At 29.3% G+C, this 20,241-nt stretch overlaps 2 protein-coding genes across 4 annotated transcripts in view; both read right to left on the bottom strand.

The window, feature by feature from the left end:
* Nucleotides 1-20,241, bottom strand: part of LOC119605139 (receptor-type guanylate cyclase Gyc76C-like) — a 76,872-nt gene that overhangs the window by 7,205 nt on the left and 49,426 nt on the right. For all 3 annotated transcript variants that reach the window (XM_037958106.1, XM_037958104.1, XM_037958105.1), the window contains 2 exons: nucleotides 378-624; nucleotides 116-313 (listed from right to left, as the gene is read on the bottom strand). In XM_037958106.1, coding sequence (XP_037814034.1) covers nucleotides 116-313; nucleotides 378-569 — 390 coding nt within the window. In that variant the 5' untranslated portion in view covers nucleotides 570-624. The remainder of the gene's footprint in view (nucleotides 1-115; nucleotides 314-377; nucleotides 625-20,241) is intronic.
* On the bottom strand, nucleotides 886-1,914 carry LOC119605140. The gene has a single exon (XM_037958109.1). The coding sequence runs from the start codon at nucleotides 1,683-1,685 to the stop codon at nucleotides 936-938; it is 750 nt and encodes a 249-aa protein (XP_037814037.1). The 5' UTR covers nucleotides 1,686-1,914; the 3' UTR covers nucleotides 886-935.

The raw sequence follows: 20,241 nt of genomic DNA, 5'->3' as shown, positions 1-20,241 counted from the left end.
AAAGGATTTGTCTATTGTCAAATACCACATATTTATAAACAAAATTTTAAAGCATTACTTACTTTTAAATTAAAAACTTATATAATAAATAATGTTTTTCTAAGAAAAAACTTACATAGGATATCATTGGAATGTTACGACTCTGAGTGACAATTGCTTCTACATAACAGTGACCCTCAGGACCAAATATCATGGCAATGCCGTCACAAATCATTTCCGTTATGGCTTTGGTGGCTAAAACGGTATCGCCTTTGGTATCGTTCCAGCGTAGATTTAACGAGACATTGGGCAGTAAGTTGGTATCACTATTGATCTGTTTTAGAAAAAAAAATCAAATAAAAAAACATTTTCATAAAGAAAAGTAACCATCAACTTACCTCATCCAAGGCCATGGTTAGAGCTCCGGATATAGCGAGACCCTGCTTATCTTTGAGCTCACCCGTTAAGGCGGTTAGATAGCCGACATTGATAATAGTGCGATTGTTCTCATCGCGCTCTACATTAAGACCCGGAACCAGTATTACTGCCACCGAGAGCAATTGTAAGATGATAAAGGGCCACCGCGTCATGGCCCCTTAGGCCGGGGCCGATCAGCGCGACACCTATGAGTAGCAATGTTTTTTACTGCAAATAGAAAAATAAAAAAAAAATTATTATTTGTTTAAGACGTATGAGTAATTTGTATTAAATGGTAAACAAATGTATATAAATCATACGTTCTGTTGTGCTCAAAATAAATTGTCTGTAAGCTAAAGTTGAGGGCGTATGATTAATTTTTTTGTTTTTTTAATAAGAAATAAATGTTACTCATGATACTGATTGTGTTAAGCATATGTTTAGTTTATAAAATCTAAAAAATTTTATTAATTCAGCAAAATTATTTGAAATTCAAGTTTATTATTTAAATAATTGTTTTTCACAAAAAGGATTTATTGCTATATAGGCGTTTCCAGATTTGGCGCATCAGCTCTGGTTGTAAGAAATGATATTTCATAAACCGAAGGACGACTTTTGTACACCTTCTGCAGCATGTTAACAAACCAAACACACAATTCAGGTAAATTATCTATGGAAGCTTGAGCCACCACTGCACCAGCTCTTTGACCATGTTGATGTGAATCAAAGAATGACACCATATTTTGAGGAAATTCAAATACAAATACAGTAGTACGACTGTCAGCTATTAAGGCAGCAAATAAATTTCTAGCTCGGCTATTGCTGGAAGGTTGTTTAAAGAGTTGCACGCCCAATTTTAAAACTTGAGTTATACGATTGGGCACTGAGTATTGATAGGACTCTTTTTGAGGATTTGCTGTTAGGTGAGTATAAAACCATTCACGTAAATCAAATGACATATTTCTTTGGCCGCCCAAAGCTGTTAAAGCTTCTGGTATATTAAGATTAGGAGTTTTTCTTTTGCTGCCTCCTCTACTAGTATTAAACATTCTACCATAAACTATATTACCCTCATTCATGGCATCACCAAATATTTCTATGGCACGTTTGGGTAAAGTTTTGCCAGGCTTATGAAATACCTCTTCTTTGGCCATTTTATCGGCCAATATTAGAGATATCAAGGTACAGGAATTGGTGCCACTTTCATAATATGCACCATAACGTGATTGACAAAAATCTTGTGGAAACCACCAGACATTGACGTTATGATGTTTTTCTAATACCGCCATTGGAAGTTTAAGAAACTGCACCGAATTTTCCTTGTTTACAACGGATGTAGTTAGAATTTTAAATATTTTTTTTTTTACATATTATTTAGTTTAGTTGGGAATTAACGGTTAATTTGAATGATTTTGAAACATTTGTTGGCAAGAAATTATTTATAAAACGGGAGGAAATTTTGAAAAGTTTGTAATAAATTTGTTTTGTTTTCTTTAATAATTTATTTTATTTATTCATTATAAAATGATAGTTTGGTAGGGTTGTATTACTTCAAAATTTGAGTTTGAAATTTTGAGGACAATACTCAATTTCTTGAGAGTTTTTATATATTTTAAACAAATTTTCAAAAAAATGCATTAATTTACTATTTACTTTACAGATATAATTTAAACCAATACTTTTCATTTATTTTTTTTTTATTAATTTCATTGTAAAGATTATTCACACATTCAGTGACCATTTAAATATTGTTATTTTTTTATATACATACATTTTAAATACAAATTAATTTGTTTATTTTTGTTTTTTTTTTTTTATATGGACCAGCATTTTTTTAAAATGCATGCGTTGCAGACATGTGAATTTCTATAATAAACAAACAAACACACAGCAACCATTTACATACAACAAAAACAATCATTACAAACTTTTTAAAAGACATTTACTCAGATAAATAATTGTATACACATGCATGCAAATACACACGTATGTAAGTAAAAATATATACGGACATGACAAAAAGTTACAGTTTTCACACATACAGTAAAACATACATATTTATGATACAAACAGTCAGCCATCATTCATTTGTTTCTATATTTGTATGTATGTATGTCTGCATGATTTGTATGAGTTTTCTCTCTCGTGTAGTACACGTATAACAAAAATAAACATGTGAATGAAAATTGTTTTCAATTAAAATCGAAAAAAAAACATACGCATGCATGAATATTTATTTACTCCCATACACTTCATTACACATTCTCTCACAAACATTTAAACACATACAATAAGATCAATCAAATGTCTGTTTTGTGTGTGTGTTGTGTTTTCCTGTATAAGAAAAATGTTTTGTGAAAAGATCTTGGCAATGAAATTATTTAAATTGTGTTAAAATATTTGACATACATCCTTAAGAGAAACTTTTTAAATATCATCAACTTCACATCAAAGTTGAATTATTTAAAATTGTATGTGCTAACAGTGTGAGGAATATTAAAAGATACAGAATTAATTGAATTAACACCGAAGTACGTATCTATCTAATAAGCCGAGACTTTGTTCTTACTCGCAGTGACACACTGTGGTAGCTCTGATATGAACGGAGTCTACTCTGAACATATCTGGACAAGAAAGGAAAATTCCATGGTATCAATTGTATAAGGTACCTTTCTCATTTATCCGACACACTCATAAAACAACATACCACAGACTCACTCTAGGTATACGGACGGATGAGTTCTAGAGCGCACAATGGAACAAGTACCTTTAATATCCAAAATACCCAACTTAAACACATTTTACTAAGAACTTTATATTTTGTTAGAATTTAGTTATCCCCACCGTACCACATACATACATATGTATGTATTAGAATCTTGTGAAACCAAACGGTATTTGTTTATTAATTCTTTAGAATTATTTTTAACCAAATAAGAAAATGTATGTTTTTAATAAGTTTATTTCTCTATAAATATTTAGAGTACATGTTAGCAATTCTGGGAAATTTTAAATTTCCCCCCCATTTTAATACTAAATAGACCGATTAAACATTGATTAGTTTACTGCCTTAATACATATTACAAACGATAAGACCAATGAACGATAAAGACTTAACATAGAACCAGCAGGAGAGGAAGAGGAAATGTAGAAGGGAAAATAGAAAATTAAGTAAATATTGAAACTATAAAAGGAAACCTATAATACAAATAAAATTTTAACAGTTTAGAAATAATTTTATAATAAAATTTTCATTTAATAGAATTTGATTTAAATTTCTTAAATTTATTTGTGGATGGGTGTGTATGTGTGTGTATTTATGCATATTTACTTTAGAGAGTAACTAAACTTAGCAAAAGTATTAGGTTACTCTTAGTTTAAGAGTAAAGCTTTTATATGTTACTTTTGTTATTTTCTTAGTGTTTGTTGTTGTTGTATTTCTTTTGTATTTGTATGATTATCATTACGTATTAAGAATATTGTACGTGACAAGCAATGGGACTAATAAAAACAAACATACCCTCACATTCGTACCCAGTAGTTCTGAGACACTGGTTTGAAATTAAGACAATCTCAATAAAATTATTAAATTACTGTAAAAAATTGTATAAATTGGAATCAGTGGAGTTAGACATTTAAAAAAAGTAATTATTCTTTAAAGCGGATGTAGTAGGGTGATCGACTCGATTTTTCAACCGGTCTTAAAACCGGTTTTTTCTGCTTTACCAGTGTCGGTTTTTTCTTAATGCTGATTTTTCGAATATCGAATAACCCGGTTTTTTCACTTTTTAAAAACCGGTTTCGAATACTTTTATTTGCTTTGTATTCAAAGATTATTTAAATGAAATTTTTAAGTAAATCATAATACAGCCCGTCTAAATTTTGAAAATATTCGAGTCGAGCAACTAGCGTATATTTTTCTAAAGCTCCTTTGGTTAAACTTTTTTGATTTTCCTAATTAATTAAAAAAAATTATTTGTAAAATTAATAACTGTTTGATAAAATTTTATCAATCTTAAAATTATATTCCAATTACAATAATTCATTTACGGCTGAAATTTCATGGAAGTGTTGGAATGCCTAAGCAAATTTTCTAAACAGGGCTTTTATAATAAGCTAGGATTACATAGTACCTTATGTTTAACAGAAGTGTCCCACTTTTTTCCTAATTTTTTTTATACTTTTTTTTACTGTTAAAAATCATTTCGGGCCATGTTTTATTAATCAAATTTAAACATAAACACTAATTTTTTCAAATTAAAATATATTTTTTTATTTATAATGAAAAACCGGTTAACCGGTTTTTTCTGAATTTAAAAAATATCAACCGGTTTTTTTTAAATGTCAAATATTCGAACTATTCGAAAACCGGTTTTTGGAAAATGTCGAATAATCGATCACCCTAGGATGTAGTGACTGCTGATAAAACTGCAGGGTTTGACTTAATATGTGCATAAATGCACGAGTACAATGTACATTCAACCAAGCAACTGCAGTGCAGAGCAAACAAAAAACAAAGTAATAAACAATATTAAAAGAAAAAACAAGAAAACAATAACAAAAAGAAAACATATTTTAAAATTTGAAAAAGACGTGACAAAAACCCTAAACTACACGAGGTGTTAGTGAACACTGAAGTGCTCTACAACAGCAGTAATTGTGTAAAAGAAATATTAATTAGAAAACATTTTTATGACAAATAAAAAAACTTCTATAATATTCCTTAAATAAAACGCAAAAGTAGCGCTGTACTTTTAAAAATTATGAAAAAAATCTAGGTGTGAATATTTTAAAAATAATTTCTAGCAACAAATTTAAGCTCTACTTATTTACACTTATTATTATTCTGAAAAAAAAATCTATTACTATTGCCTTTAAAAATTAGCAAATTGCAAACTTTTTCCCCCTCTTTATATACATTTTATTAAAAAATCATGCCTTTTATATATGTTTAATCAACAATTCCACGAAATCTCTAGCAACCAACATCGATAATTGATCATAATCAGTTGTCAAAAAAAAAGCAAAATAAATTTGTATAAATTATTAGCTAAAAATAAAAAAACGTTATGTACTAGTGAGTACCATATATTGAACAAATTTTTATACTGAAACTAAAAAAAAAACAAATACAAAAATCTAAGAAAAGAATCTGTAGCTGGAAAATATTTAAATAATATAACAACAACTTACAGCTATAGATACATGCATATAAAAAATACTAATAAATGTAAATTTTGTAGATACATTTGTATAAATATCTGTCTACTAAGAGTGGCATTTGTATGTGTAAATGTAAGTATTTACTATTTACTGCCATAACGTGCTTACAAAGCAATAGTTTTACTTATTTTTTTTTTTGCTGTTGTTGTTGGCACTAGTATTATTGCTGCCTTTGTTGTTGTTGTTTTTGCAGTCTATAAATAAATAACAGAAAAACCAGCTATAAAATAAAAATAAACTTCAAAATCTAAAAATAGATTTAACCAACGGAGTGCGATCGTTACAAAGTTGTGTAACTACTTCTACAATAACAGCAATAACAACAACAACGACAGCAGCAGCAACAACCATAGCTGCAGCAGCAGTAGACAACAGCAGCATAAGTACTATTAGTAGCAGCAGCAAAAACTTAACCAGCACAAATAAAGATTTTGATTTGTATTAACAAATGAAAAAAATACTACACTTAAAGAAAAAATTTGGTTGCAGCAATCATTGTTAAATTATTACTAAAAATCCAATAATATTATGGTCACAGCAAACGTAGCTGTAGTTGTCACAAACATATATTTCTTTGCTGTAATCATATTGATTATGGCAGGCAATTGAAAATCAGTTTAAGATCTCTTCATTCAGATTACTTAGAGACTTATAAGAAAACATAAACTTGTCTTAACTAACTGAGAATTATATTGATCTGTACAACCAATAAGCCTAATCTAATGCCGTTTTCCATAAAGCAATCATTGCAAAAAAAGTTTATATATGATTTATGCTAACAACTTAAATTATTATTATTACTCCTGCCGCATTGATTAAACGTCAGCTGGATAATAAATTGGCTTTATTGTAAATATTAATTTTATTGTTAAATTTATCCTTTTTTGTGTGAAGTTTGTTAAGAAAAATTCACATGAAGCATTTCCCTTGGAAAAATATATCAACATTTTTTCAGCTTCAATGATTTTTTTGTGTAACAGTTGGTTTTTTACATTTTCCCTATTTTTTTCATTTTCAAATATTGACGCATATATTTATGCAAATTAGAATAGCCTCCAAAAATTTTCTAAAAAATATTTTGAATTATTTGTGAAACTCAGAATATTTTAACTTTTCCAGAAATCTGAATAAATTCGTTTTAATGGGTATTGCTGGAAACCGTTTCAAGGGACCATTTTTAGCTCTATATAACTAAAGTCACCCTAATATATGATTGTATATAAGAAGATATAAATGTTAATCTCCGGAAAGAATTTTCAGTAGTCACGCCCTTAAAATGTTCATAGATTCGTGCCATAAACAAAATAACATGCATATCAACAGAAGCTGAAACAGTTAAAAGAAGAATTTGTTTTAAAGGATTTTTTTTTCACTTTAATAAAATCTGTATAAAATTAATGAAAAATCAAACGCTCAAACTAAAAACAGAAATTTAACTCCTTTTTAGCGGTTTTTTACGTTTTTTTTTTTTTTTTTTTTTTTTTTTTTTGAATAATATGCTAGAGGCTTTTCCAACACCATACGACAAATATATTTGCATATTTCCAATAATTTTTCTTTACGTGCACAATAAAAAAGAAATATTTTTAAAATATACTGAACTCTCCTTTTCCCCAACAGTTGTGTGCATATTGTTAAAGAACGAGCGAGTTTGAGAGTTTGTATATTTATAAATAAACATAAGAAGTCATATGAAAAATATATAATAAATAATACAGTTTAGTGAGTCGCATTTAATACACAGACTTAATGCTTATGTCTGCAAAAATATTTGAAAAAAAATTTGTTCAAATATTTCTAAAGGTGGATTTAAATTGGAGCAGAAAATTCGTTTGATTTTGATAGCAAATATGAGTAGAATGCTACGTTGTAGCTTAAAATAATAGAACCTTTCTTAACGTTTTGTTTCAGGAACCAGTTATTTTCTGTCCTTATTAATAGCAAAGTTAAGATCCCAGGAACTTTTTAGCTGAAAATAAATTCAGTTTACTTTTAGTTCAGTTAAGTTACGAGTTATTTTCTGTAGCCATTTCAAAATTCATCTATTTAACAACTTCAAATAAATGGTTTTCTCTTATACCTAAATTAAGGGACCAGTTCTTTTTCCTTTCCAGTTAAAAGTTATTAAAACATTTGTATTTATTTAAGTTTATAATGCCTTTTCATTAATGCTGTAAATATATATATATATATATATATATAATGACAGATTTATGTATAGCTGGATGCTAAAGTTATACACTTTTGTATATAAATAACTACATATAAGTTTAATATCCTTAGCCACGGCTAAAACCAGTTCATCAGCTTTTATGCAGCCACATATAAATTATATTGAATCATAAAAACTCTTCTTTTTTTTCCATTTCAATTGCCATAAAAATCAATCTATTTTTAAACATAAAAAAGTTATAAATAAAATATAACAAAAAGACTATTACTTTTTGTAAAGTCCTCTTCGGTTTGGCTGAATAATTCAGCTTCCTGTCAACTTTAGCAATGCCGTTTATGTTGCACGTTTTGTTTGTTTTTTTCGCTTTTTACAATGTAATTTTTTTGCTGTTGCTGTTGGTATCATTGATTTTCCCTACATGGTTAATCAGGACAACTTTTAATATGTTGCACATGACGATGATGATGATGATGACGATGCTGGTTGCTACAAATCGTTGATGAAATGAAAGTGAAATTGCAAAATTTCAATGCACATCGTCAATGTCTCCTTTTTTTTTTTTGTAGTAGCAGTACGTTTCAAAAGTGGAAATGTGTTATGACCAGAATAAGTATGGTCTGCTGCAACAATGGACACATGGCCATGGATATGGCAAACGAAATAAACTTGTACCATGTTTATAAGGAAACTAAACTGAAATCAACAGCTATTGCCTTTTATGGTTATTGTCATAGTAGCAAGGTTGAAAACGCAAAAAAAAAACATGTAGCAGCATTTATGTACATTTGTTGGTGCCACTTAAATAAAGGGTTAGTTAATTCAACTTTTACAAGTTAACGTGTATTAATTGTTTTGCTGGGATGCATGTTTTATATAGACGAAACTTCCGTACTACGTTTAATATATCCACATATGTATGTACATTTAGCTATGTCCGGTTTATCTTTTTTATTTTAAATTAAGTTGTATTTTAAAACTACAATCAATCCACAATAGAAGAAACATAAAGCAAACATCCTTTTTTAAAGATTCAATTAGACTTGATATAGTTTGATCCATACAATATCCAAAGCCTTTGAAAATTTGATTATTTCGATTTACAATCGTGTAACTAAGTAATTGTGGAATGGCAAACCCTTTTAAGATTTCTTTCACATTTTGCTGGGTTATTCCATACCATAGAAAAAGTTTCTGTTCTAATAATACTATGTAAATCAATTCCTTTTGTTTTTCATTAGAAAAGGAAGTCGCATTAATTATACAATCATATAATGCTAACAAAATGAAATTGTTTAAAATCTAAGAATTTTCACAAATCACACACACACTCTTGAAAAAGCTACATAAGTCTTCTTCAGACAAATGCTACAAACAACTTATGTAATGCAACTAGAGGTCCATTCATTACTTAACACATCACAAGTAATTTCATGAGTAGTCAATTGTCACTTTATTGTACACAAATGAAATAATTTCGTAATCGATGTTGACAACAAACATTTTTCATGTAAATAATGACTTTATTAATAGAGTTTAATGACTTTACAAAATGTTCTTTATAAAGAAGAAGAAGACACTTCAAATGATAAAAAAGAAATAATGCATATTTGCTGCTAATTGTTTAATATCAAAGTATTATTAATAATATTCAGCATTTAATTAAAATAAAATGCATTAGAATTCATAACATGTGAATTAATTAAAACATTTAATAAATTTTAGTTAGTTAGTACATTAAACATTAATTAAGAGGTAATTAAAAACTACATATGGTATACACCCTAGCAAGGTGAATCTTATTAGGGAAAAATTATAATTAAATTAAATCATTATTTTAAGCTATATAATAATGAATAAAAATTCAATTTAATATGCTTAGATTAACAAGCTTTATTTTTCTCCTGCATAATGGAACCACCCATAAATATGTTCCTATTTTATAGCAACTTTTCATAAACCCTTAAGGATTACTTCAAATGCTCTTAATTTATTTATTTTTGTATATGCAAGTAAGTAGTTTGTTTCAAACTGAAAATACAGTTTAACTACCGCTCTCATCTCAAGTTATTATTCTGAAAATTTAAATAGTAACAATGGTTATTGAAAAGTTTTTTTTTGAATCTTCATATATGCACTTTAAACAATATTAATTTATACAATTCTGTTTCATATTGTCTATGAATGTAAATAAAAGATTTGTTTTTGTTGTTATTCCAGCACATCCAAATGTTTACACACAACAAATGTCATACCGAGCACGTGTCTGATTAACTTTAGTGACATTATTATTGTTGTGAGTTGAGAGAGAGAGAGAAAGAGGGTCGTGCGTTCAGGCATACAAATGTCCATTTCATATTACATATTCCTCATACTTTCTGTTGGGAAAATTCAAATCGAATTTATCTCATTAAAATAAAACTTTTTACAAAGGCATGTTGACATTACGTAGTGTTTACTTGGTAGTATTATTAAATGGAAAAAAAGAAGTTACAAAGTAAATACACTAGAAAATCTGCATTTTAAGGTCATAGGAATATTTACATAGAAATAGAAATAGGTGACTGACTTATTGAAATATTTAAATACATATTCTTTTTGAGTTTTTGTAATAACTTTATTTTTGTGAGTGTAATATTCAAGAAATTGAGGAAATACCTGCAGTTTGCGGAACTACATTTTTGAATTTAACTAGAACATAAAGTAGCCAATAGAATAGTCAAATGACTAGTTCATAGACTAGTCAATAGCCCAGTCCATAGACTAGTCAAGGGATTAGTAGTCCATAAACTAGTCAATAGTCTTGACTATTTTAAAATATAGACTTGTCCATAGACTAGTCCATGGACTAGTTATAAGGCTAGTATATATACCTGTCAATATGCTATTCCATAAACTAATGGACTATAGACTTGTCCATAGACTAGTCCATGGACTAGTTATTAGGCTAGTATATATACTTGTCAATATGCTATTCCATAAACTAATGGACTAGCTATTCCATAGAGTAGTCAATTGGCTAGTCAATACAGACTATTCTAAAAGATATACTTGTCCATAGAGTCAATAGAGTCTATAGAGACTATTCCAAAGGATAGACTTGTCCATAGACTAGTCAATATGATATTCCTTAGTCTAGGCAATAGGATAGTCTATAGACTAGGCAATAGGATAGTCCATAGACTAGTCACTAAGCTAACCAGTCTAGTCAATAGACAAGTCAATAAAGACTATTGCGAAGGATATATTTATCAATAGACTACTCAATACGTTAGGCCATAGACTAGTCCATAGACTAGTCAATAGGCTAGTCTATAGACTAGGCAATAGGATAGTCAATAGACTAGGCAATAGTCTAGTCAATAGTGTAGTCCATAGACTAGGCAATAGTCTAGTCCATAGACTAGGCAATAATCTAGTCCATAGACTAGTCAGCTAGCTGGCCTATAGAGTAGTCGATAAGCTAGCCCATAGACTAGTCTAGGCAATAGGATGGTCTATAGACTAGTCAATAGTCTAGTCCATAGACTAGTCAATAGGCTAGTCCATAGACTAGTCAATAGTCTAGTTAACAGACTTGGCAATAAAATAGTCCATAGACTAGTCAGCTCGCTAGACTATAGAGCAGTCGATAAGCTAGTCTAGGCAATAGTATGGTCCATAGACTAGGCAATAGGATGGTCCATAGTCTATAGACTAGGCAATAGTATAGTCCATAGACTAGAAAACAGGACAGTCCATGGACTTGTCAGTAAGTTATCTTATAGAGTAGTATATAAGCGAGCCCATAGACTAGTCTAGGCAATTGAATAGTCCATAGACTAGTCAGTAAGCTAGCCCACAGACTAGTCTATAGACGAATCAATAGGCTAGTCCACAGACTATTCTATAGGTTATTGATTTCAGGCAGTTATATTGAAATCTAAATGGCAGGTTCGAGAACAGTCAAAAGAATTGTCGGGTATATTTGCACACTTCCTCAGACATGTGCGTGTAGGTGTAGAATAGGAAAAATAGGATTATTTTACATTTTCATTGTTGGCTTTAATAAGCAACAATAAATGTAAATATACCAAGTTTAACGTAACGTTTGAAACACTTTTTAGTTTTTGCTACTGTGATTATTTTCTAAATTTCTGGGAATATGTGGAATGAAAAATAGAACAACTAGTTTTATGAGTGTTCTCTCTTCTCCCAATTTTTTTTTTTTTTTTTTGATACGTAAACTTTTCTAGCCAAATATAAACATCATCAGGTGTGGGCTTGCTTTAGAGTTCTTAAAGTTCGTAGTTTTTTTTCACATGAATCAAAAAAAACATAATTTCTACATGTTTTAATTTTGCCACACACACACACGCACACAACAAATCTCTGTAGACAGTGACCATAATATAATCAAATGACTTGCAACATTGTAGTTTAAATTGCTTAGTGTTGAAAACTTGTGATGTGAAGAAATGTCTGACAGAAATTGTATGTGTTTGCCATTTAAAATATGTATGAATTTAACAAGCCCCAACAACTGGACAGAGAGATGTTAGTTAATTTTAGTTTAAAAACTTAAGAAAAGGAAGTACCAAGAATATACCTACATAGAATTAATTTAATAAGAAAAAAATTTAAAAATAAGAAAAAATTATAAATTTATGTAAACGTTGCAGAAAAAGGTAGACAATTAAATTTTAAAAATATTTTTTAAGAAAATTTTAATACAGGTATAGGTTTGCAAGTAAATAATTAAATTTTTCTTAGAAGCTTAAAAAAATACTAAGAAATGTTTTAAGGTCATAAATAGTTTTTAATTTTTAGTGAGGATTTATAATTTAAGACAACTGCAATTTAAAGTTAATACAATTTTTTGTTAAATTTCAATAGAAATTTAAATTTTGCATTTTGAGCATAAACTATAAAGCTATTTTCTTTAACAAAATAGAGTAAATACTAGGGTGATCGACTCGATTTTTCAACCGGTTTTAAAACCGGTTTTTTCTGCTTTACCGGTGTCGGTTTTTTCTTAATGTTGATTTTTCGAATATCGAATAGCCCGTTTTTTTCACTTTTTAAACACCGGTTTCGAATACCTTTATTTGCTTTGTATTCAAAGATTATTTAAATGAAATTTTTAAGTAAATAATAATACAGCCCGTCTAAATTTTAAAAATATTCGAGTCGAGGAACTAGCGTATATTTTTCTACAGCTCCTTTGGTTAAACTTTTTTGATTTTCCTAATTAATTAAAAAAAATTATTTGTAAAATTAATATCTATTTGATAAAATTTTATCAATTTTAAGATTATATTCCAATTACAATAATTAATTTACGGCTGAAATTTTACGGAAGTGTTGGAATGTCTATACAAATTTCCTAAACAGGGCTTTTAAAATAAGCTATGATTACATAGTACCTTATGTTTAACAGAAGTGTCCCACTTTTTTCCTAATTTTTTCATATTAAAGAAATAATGTAAATCAGACGACTAGATCTAAAGTTATAATCTTTTAAACCAGCGGTTCCCACCGTTTTTTACTTCGCGGACCCCTTGAGGAATTTATTTAGTTTCACGGACCCCCATACATATTTTGATATCTTATTGTTATAAATAATTGTTCATCCGAAAATTGTCTTAGTCCAGGTCCATAAACCCTATAAAATATTCCCGTACATTGAGAATATTTAGTATTTCGGAGATGTTTTCAATTGCATGGTTTTAAATATTGAATGACTTCTAACATGATGTTTAATTTTATGATCGTGAGAGCTTTCATGTTCATTTCTCGTCAAGGTAGCGAAAAGATTTCTTTATCAAGTATTGTCGACATGTGCTTAAAGAGTCATGTTTCTAAATTTTTTGCGATTGCATAGGAGTGAGCTGAGTATGTAAGCTAAGTTTTCGGGAAAATATGTGTAAGTTAGACTTCTTCGATGTTGTTGCGGAATGCGTTACCCACATAAAATATGACCTGAACTCTTTGCGAATGTACTATGAATTTGGATCTTAAATTTGAATTTAAAATACCTACGAATTATTTTACTGCGTGGTTTTGACTATTTACGCAAAACGCTATGAATTTTCTGATGTTGATTTAATAATATTGGACAACAAAATGAAGTTAAAATCTGTGTATCACGTCGGAATGGAATATTTATATTTAAAATTAACTTAATTAATTTATGAAAAATTTGGAGATATTTTTAATATTTTTTAATATATAGAGAATATTTTTTATTCATGATTTTTTTCGTTCGTCTTCGCGGACCCCCTAGGATTTTGCTACGGACCACTGGGGGTCCGCGGACCCCCTTTTGGGAACCGTTGTTTTAAACTGTTAAAAATCATTTCGGGCCATGTTTTATTAATCAAATTTAAACATAAACATTAAGTTTTTCAAATTAAAATATATTTTTTTATTTATAATGAAAACCCGGTTAACCGGTTTTTTCTGAATTTGAAAAATATCAACCGGTTTTTTTAAAATGTCAACTATTCGAACTATTCCAAAACCGGTCTTTGGAAAATGTCGAATAATCGATCACCCTAGTAAATACTCAAATATGATTTAATCTCTTTGTTCTTATTTGCATTATCAGTAACAGTGTTTTTTTCACAAAAAAAGTGCAAAAGAGATGTGTAAACAAAGCAAAACCAAACCCAGCAATAGAGAACAACAGCAGCAATAGCAACGACTAGTTAAGAAGTATTGCATTTTTACTACAGTTTAGTTTATTGCCAGTTTCATTTAACATGTCTGTATGTTAAAGTATGCATTTTAAAGTATGACTATATACGTATGTGAATGTCTGAGCTTATGCAAGTTTGTAACTGTGTGAATGTATAGTATAATAGTAAAAATGTTTATTTGTCTGCATGATTACTTTAAGTGTGGCGCACATGTGGGGCGCATATTCAAGTATTTCCCCACGGTCTATTTTTAGAAAATCCAGTTTTTGGCAAACAAATTAAAACAAACAACAAAAACCTTTGAACAAAATCATTGCATACAACAACGACGACAACTACACAACACACTGCATCACACTAGCGAACGAAACAATTTAAATAAAACAGCAACAACAACTGCAACTATAACAACCATAAGGAACGTATGCAATTTACTATAGCAGCAGCAGCAGCAACATTCCAACACGTTTTGTCTTCAAAATTTGTTTACGTCTGTCTTCATGCTGTAAACAAACTGTAGAAAGAAAATAAACAAAACAAACAATCTCTTGCATCTGTCTGAGTTTTTGATTTTATTTCAGTTTCAATGGGGTTTCTATGAGTAGATGAGAGAATGAGAGAGCTTTTTTTTTGGAGTAAATAGGGTAAATATAAAATTAATATTTCAATTTAAATACCACAGCTATAGTTATTTTTAAATGCAAATGCAATTTATACATTTATTTAAAGATTTAACATTTGTAAATGTTTAAATTTAAAGAAAAATCCCAAGAAATTATTAAAAATGCACTATACTACGAACAAAATAAAAAAGAAAAAAACTTTATAAATAAATATAAAACATTATGATAATAAACACCTGCAAAAAACCAGATCAACAACTTCAGTCAGCAGACATCGTTGTTTGATGACCAACCAACAAGACCATTCACATACGTACAAACACATATGGTTAATAAACACATGAGAAATTAGAGTCTTTAATTATTCGAATATGCATAAGAGCATAAAATCGTTTCATTTTAAATTTAAAATTTTAAAACTTTTTTGCCAAAAATCATTCAAATCGCCTAATCGATAATTTTGTTATAAAAAATTTGAAGAATTCGTAAATTTTCTCCTCCGTAGGTTCCCGATCACTGTGCGGGATATGTGTCATTTTCTTTATCTGAAGAGTCAAAAGAGAATTATATCCGATAAAGTTACTAGGTTTGATTAAGTTGCAACATTTGTTCGGAATTAGAGCACACAAGGGTAATAGACTAGTCCATAATTTAGCCAATAGAAGAGTTCTTGGAATTAGCATATATCCACAAATTAATCAATAGACTATTCAAAAACTAGTTAATAGATTAGACAATAAACAAATACATATACTTGTCAATAGAGTAGTCCATAGACTAGTCATTACAATTTATTACAATCATTAGTGTCACATACCTTATATAGTCTAAAATAATAAAAAATCTTGTATCCAGATATTTGAGTACATATAATGATCAAGACCCCTAAGAGTAATAATAACCACCCTCTGTAATAAACTATTTAAATATTCTACTAAATTCTATTAAATTTAAAATGAAATTGTCAGTTTAATTTCCTAAACATCCGGATATATTTAAGAGAAGAAAAAAAGTTATATGTATTAAATATCTATCACTGGTTTAATTTAATCATATATATTCATCTATGTATATTTAGCAGTTGTACATCTGTAACATCAACTGTATAGTTGGAAGCAACCAGTTTTCGTATTATTTCTCTAGTTGTATGTTTGCTGATGTTAATAATGTTGATGACGATGATGATGCTGGTGGGGTACTTTGATGGTGGCAACAAGACTTTTGCATTTTTTTTGTAAATTTTATTTTTTAAGAGAGAGACAACAAGGCGCAACCAAAACTTTATATAGTGTCAATATGACTGAAACTTGTTAGATGTTTAAATTAAACTAAAAAAAATCTACAAAAAAAATACAAATCAAAATAAAATTGATTAGATAGCCTAGCTGGTCAAACCGCTTAGAAAACCAGCTAAAGTCATTTATCTATTACATACAACATCAACTAGCTGATCACACAGCCAATCAAGCAAACAGCCAACCAAACCTAACTAAGTAAATCAACCAAGCCATTCAAGCCAAAATAATTACCCTGTCACCCGCTTAAAACACATATAAACACGTATAAATTAAATATCGTGTAATGAACACTACACAACACACCATATCTAACCATTCATACAATGAACGCTGCCCCAACTACACAGCACACAACCCCTGTTTCTGCTCCAGCTTTAGTTGCTGCTCTTTAGTTTATACTATATTAAACATTAATAAATATAAAATACCGCCTTTTTTCAAAACAGCAAATTGTTCAATCAATTAAAAATGATTCATTAACTAACAAATTGTTGCAAATGGCCTTCATATGAATTCCCAGAAATTTTGCAATTTATTTATATAGAAAAATTGCTGAGAGACCAAGAGAAAAATGTCATATAATAAAATATAAAAACATTTTAAGATGTACCAAGGGTCCTTTATTTCCTGAAGTGGAAAGCATACAAACATACATCCATAAATTTTAATTGTATAAGTAAATTGGTAACTACTATCTCTCTGACTCTGACTACTTGTACTAATACTATTTGATAAATGTTATTTTATTTAAGAAGTAATACAGTCCATGTACAAACACTTTGCTGAAGTTCTCGAGCTTTCTAATCTCTTACCATAGTAGCCCCGTTGCGGAATGACAGGCAGCATGGGATCAATCCCCATACAAACCCCGAGGAAGGGAAAAGCAATCACCGGTCTAAAGTCAATAGAAGGGGATACAATCCTTTCGGTATAACGGAAGATGACCACCCTTTTGATGTCACGAAAGATTACGTTATTTAAAATGCAATCCCCATCAACTAATGACCCATTCCAGTACATTCCTTAACCTTTTAAAGCCCACGCAACCACACTACTGAGACGGCCCTGTTGATTTGGCAACAGCACCTAGTAGTCCGAATTACATAGCCAATAAAACAGGATCCCTCTGTATGTCAGCTAATGTGCCAAAGGATGTAGGAACTTCCAAAGTCAATGGACCTCAACCATAAGTCGCGTAGTATGAAATAATATGCATCCTGTTGAGATGGCAACAGCACCGAGATATTCCCTGAAGTAAAAGGTCTACTAAATCAGTACCAATCTCCTAACGGGCAGAGGAGCCTTTCTCGACGGTTCACCAATTACATCAGTTCCATTCTCAGACTATAAAAAACGATCTACGGAATGACAGGTAACTACCAATTGTCAACCTGAGAATTTCCCAACTTTTACTGGCGCCCTACTACTCGAAGAGTAAGGAATACTCAACGGGTTCAGGAATCCAGAATATGTTGCTCTGTCACATCACTTAGTGGCATCTGTTGAGATGGCAACAGCGCAGGAGAGAGAATCCAGACATATATCAGTCCTTAAACCAACATTCTCTCCCTGCGAATTTGGGTTTAAACCACAGCCACTACGTGGATCTGGTTCGACCCCATGTGAAATCATTCTAATGAAAGGCCGAGGATACATATGATCATCACCAGTTTATAATCCCAGCAGACTAGAGGTATTGATAGCACCACTTTCCCCCGGGATATTGAAATAACACCAAGATGGTGATTTCACAGAGGTAACATGCTCCCGGGGAACTTATAGCGTAAAAAAAATTCACCTTAAAACTGTACATATAATTTCATTTGAAAAATCCTTCAAAAAATTGATTTGAAATTTTACATTTGACGCCATTGTTGTATATGTATGTCAAAATAACATCTGTCAATTGTTGACATTTCTGGGTAAAATAAATAAATATGTATTTATGGTAATTTCTAAAGGTGACTAACAACTTTTTTTTAGAATTTTTCTAAAAATTTTGTTAGAACAAATGCAAAACTGCAACAAAATTAAAATTGTTACGAAAGACTACGGAAAAGTGATTAGAAAAAATAAGAAATTTAAAAAATAAGTTCTACATAATGATTTATATATTAACTATATTAGTTGTCTAAAGACATTTTTTTCAACTACTGCCTAATAAGGCAAAATTATTTAAATGAATACATTATTTACATAGTACATGTATGTATGTATGAACATATGTATGTATGAATGTATATTAAAATATTTTGAATGCTAGTTGCTAAACAATTTAGTTTTGTATTTTTTTATTTTCTTGTCAATTGGCCATTGACTGGCGCTGAAAATTTTCTACGACATTATTTTAAATACTAAATACTACAATTTTGTACATATTTACGAAAAATAAAAAATAAAAACATTAAATGCTTAACTATTATCATCATGTTGTTTTTATTAGTATCTATGTGTATGTGTGTATCTGTGAGTATCTAAGTGTCTGTATTTTGTATTCAATTTGTCGTACTTTTAGATGGCGCTCAAGTTTTTTTTATTTTCTTCGTTTTTACAACGAAATGAAGAAAAATAACAAAACACAGACAAGATCATTGTTTGGTTATTTCAAGATTATCATTTTGGTTATTTTCAAATTCACGCTCACTCGTACACGATCCAAGGCCATTTAAAAATACGTTAAGCTAAAAATATACTTTTTTTTAGTTTTGTTTTGTTTTTTTTTTCAGCCGCGACACTGTGTGGCACATAAATAATATACATACAAATAACAAAAACATTATAAACTCATTTCTTATATGTGTAGAAGAATACAGAAACAACAGCAACAAGAAAACAAAAACTTTTGTTATTGTAGTTGTTGTGGCACCCACCAAACAACAATAATAACAACAATCTCAGGAGATTGCAGTCAACAAAACAAACAAAATATAAATACGATACAATACCTACTAGTTACCACAATTAAGGTGACCAGCGTTTGTTATAAAGTTATTTTGAAAACTACAAAATGTTTATTAAAAACTAGGAGAACCCCCGGCCGCTTTATTGGTTCTGAAATTGGCTTATAAGACGCTTATAAGGAGTAATTGAAAAATTTTTAAAATACGACGCCATCTATCGGACTAATTTTACAACTTTACAGGAGCATTGAAATATTTGAATTTATTGATTTTTTAGACAATTTTGTTTTAAAACTTTGAATAAAGTTTTGATTTCCAGTAAATACTAGTTTTGGTTTGTAGGATTTTTTTTATAAAACTTCGATATAATTTCAAATTGTACGTAAAATTAGTTTTTTACATGAATTTTCAAATAATTTCAAAGATAAATTGCTATTTAATAAAATATGTACTTAAACAGCTGGTCACCTAAAACAAAAATTTGTTATTGAATTTATAACTGTGTGTCTGCATTTACGAGTTTGCACAAAAATAAATAATTATAAAAACACTACGTAAAAATATTATATAGTCTAAGCAAATACATACATACATACACATGCATAAATAAACTTTTATATATGCATACATATGGCTGTGTGTATATGAATACTAAACAAAAAACATAGATTGCTAGATAACAAAATAATAGAAAAGAAACGAAATCATATTTATTATATTGTTTGTTCATTTGTTCAAAAATATAATAATAATAATCAAAAACAACAATAGAAGTGTTACATGGAGGAAAAAAAAAATACACAAACACCAATTCATAATTTTCACACATTTTCATACAACTGCGTGTAAAAGCAACAAATAAAATAATTAATTAATAAAAACTTTAATAAACAACAAAATATAACTTTTATAAATCTATAAATACATTTGTAACAATTATACATAACAAAG

Source organism: Lucilia sericata, unplaced genomic scaffold, assembly GCF_015586225.1.
Source record: "Lucilia sericata isolate MDLA Ls3-8-SP2 unplaced genomic scaffold, ASM1558622v1 Contig000460F_arrow, whole genome shotgun sequence".
Taxonomy (NCBI): domain Eukaryota; kingdom Metazoa; phylum Arthropoda; class Insecta; order Diptera; family Calliphoridae; genus Lucilia; species Lucilia sericata.
The sequence above is the reverse complement of the archived record's forward strand: the minus strand, read 5'-3'. Positions and strand labels throughout refer to the sequence as shown.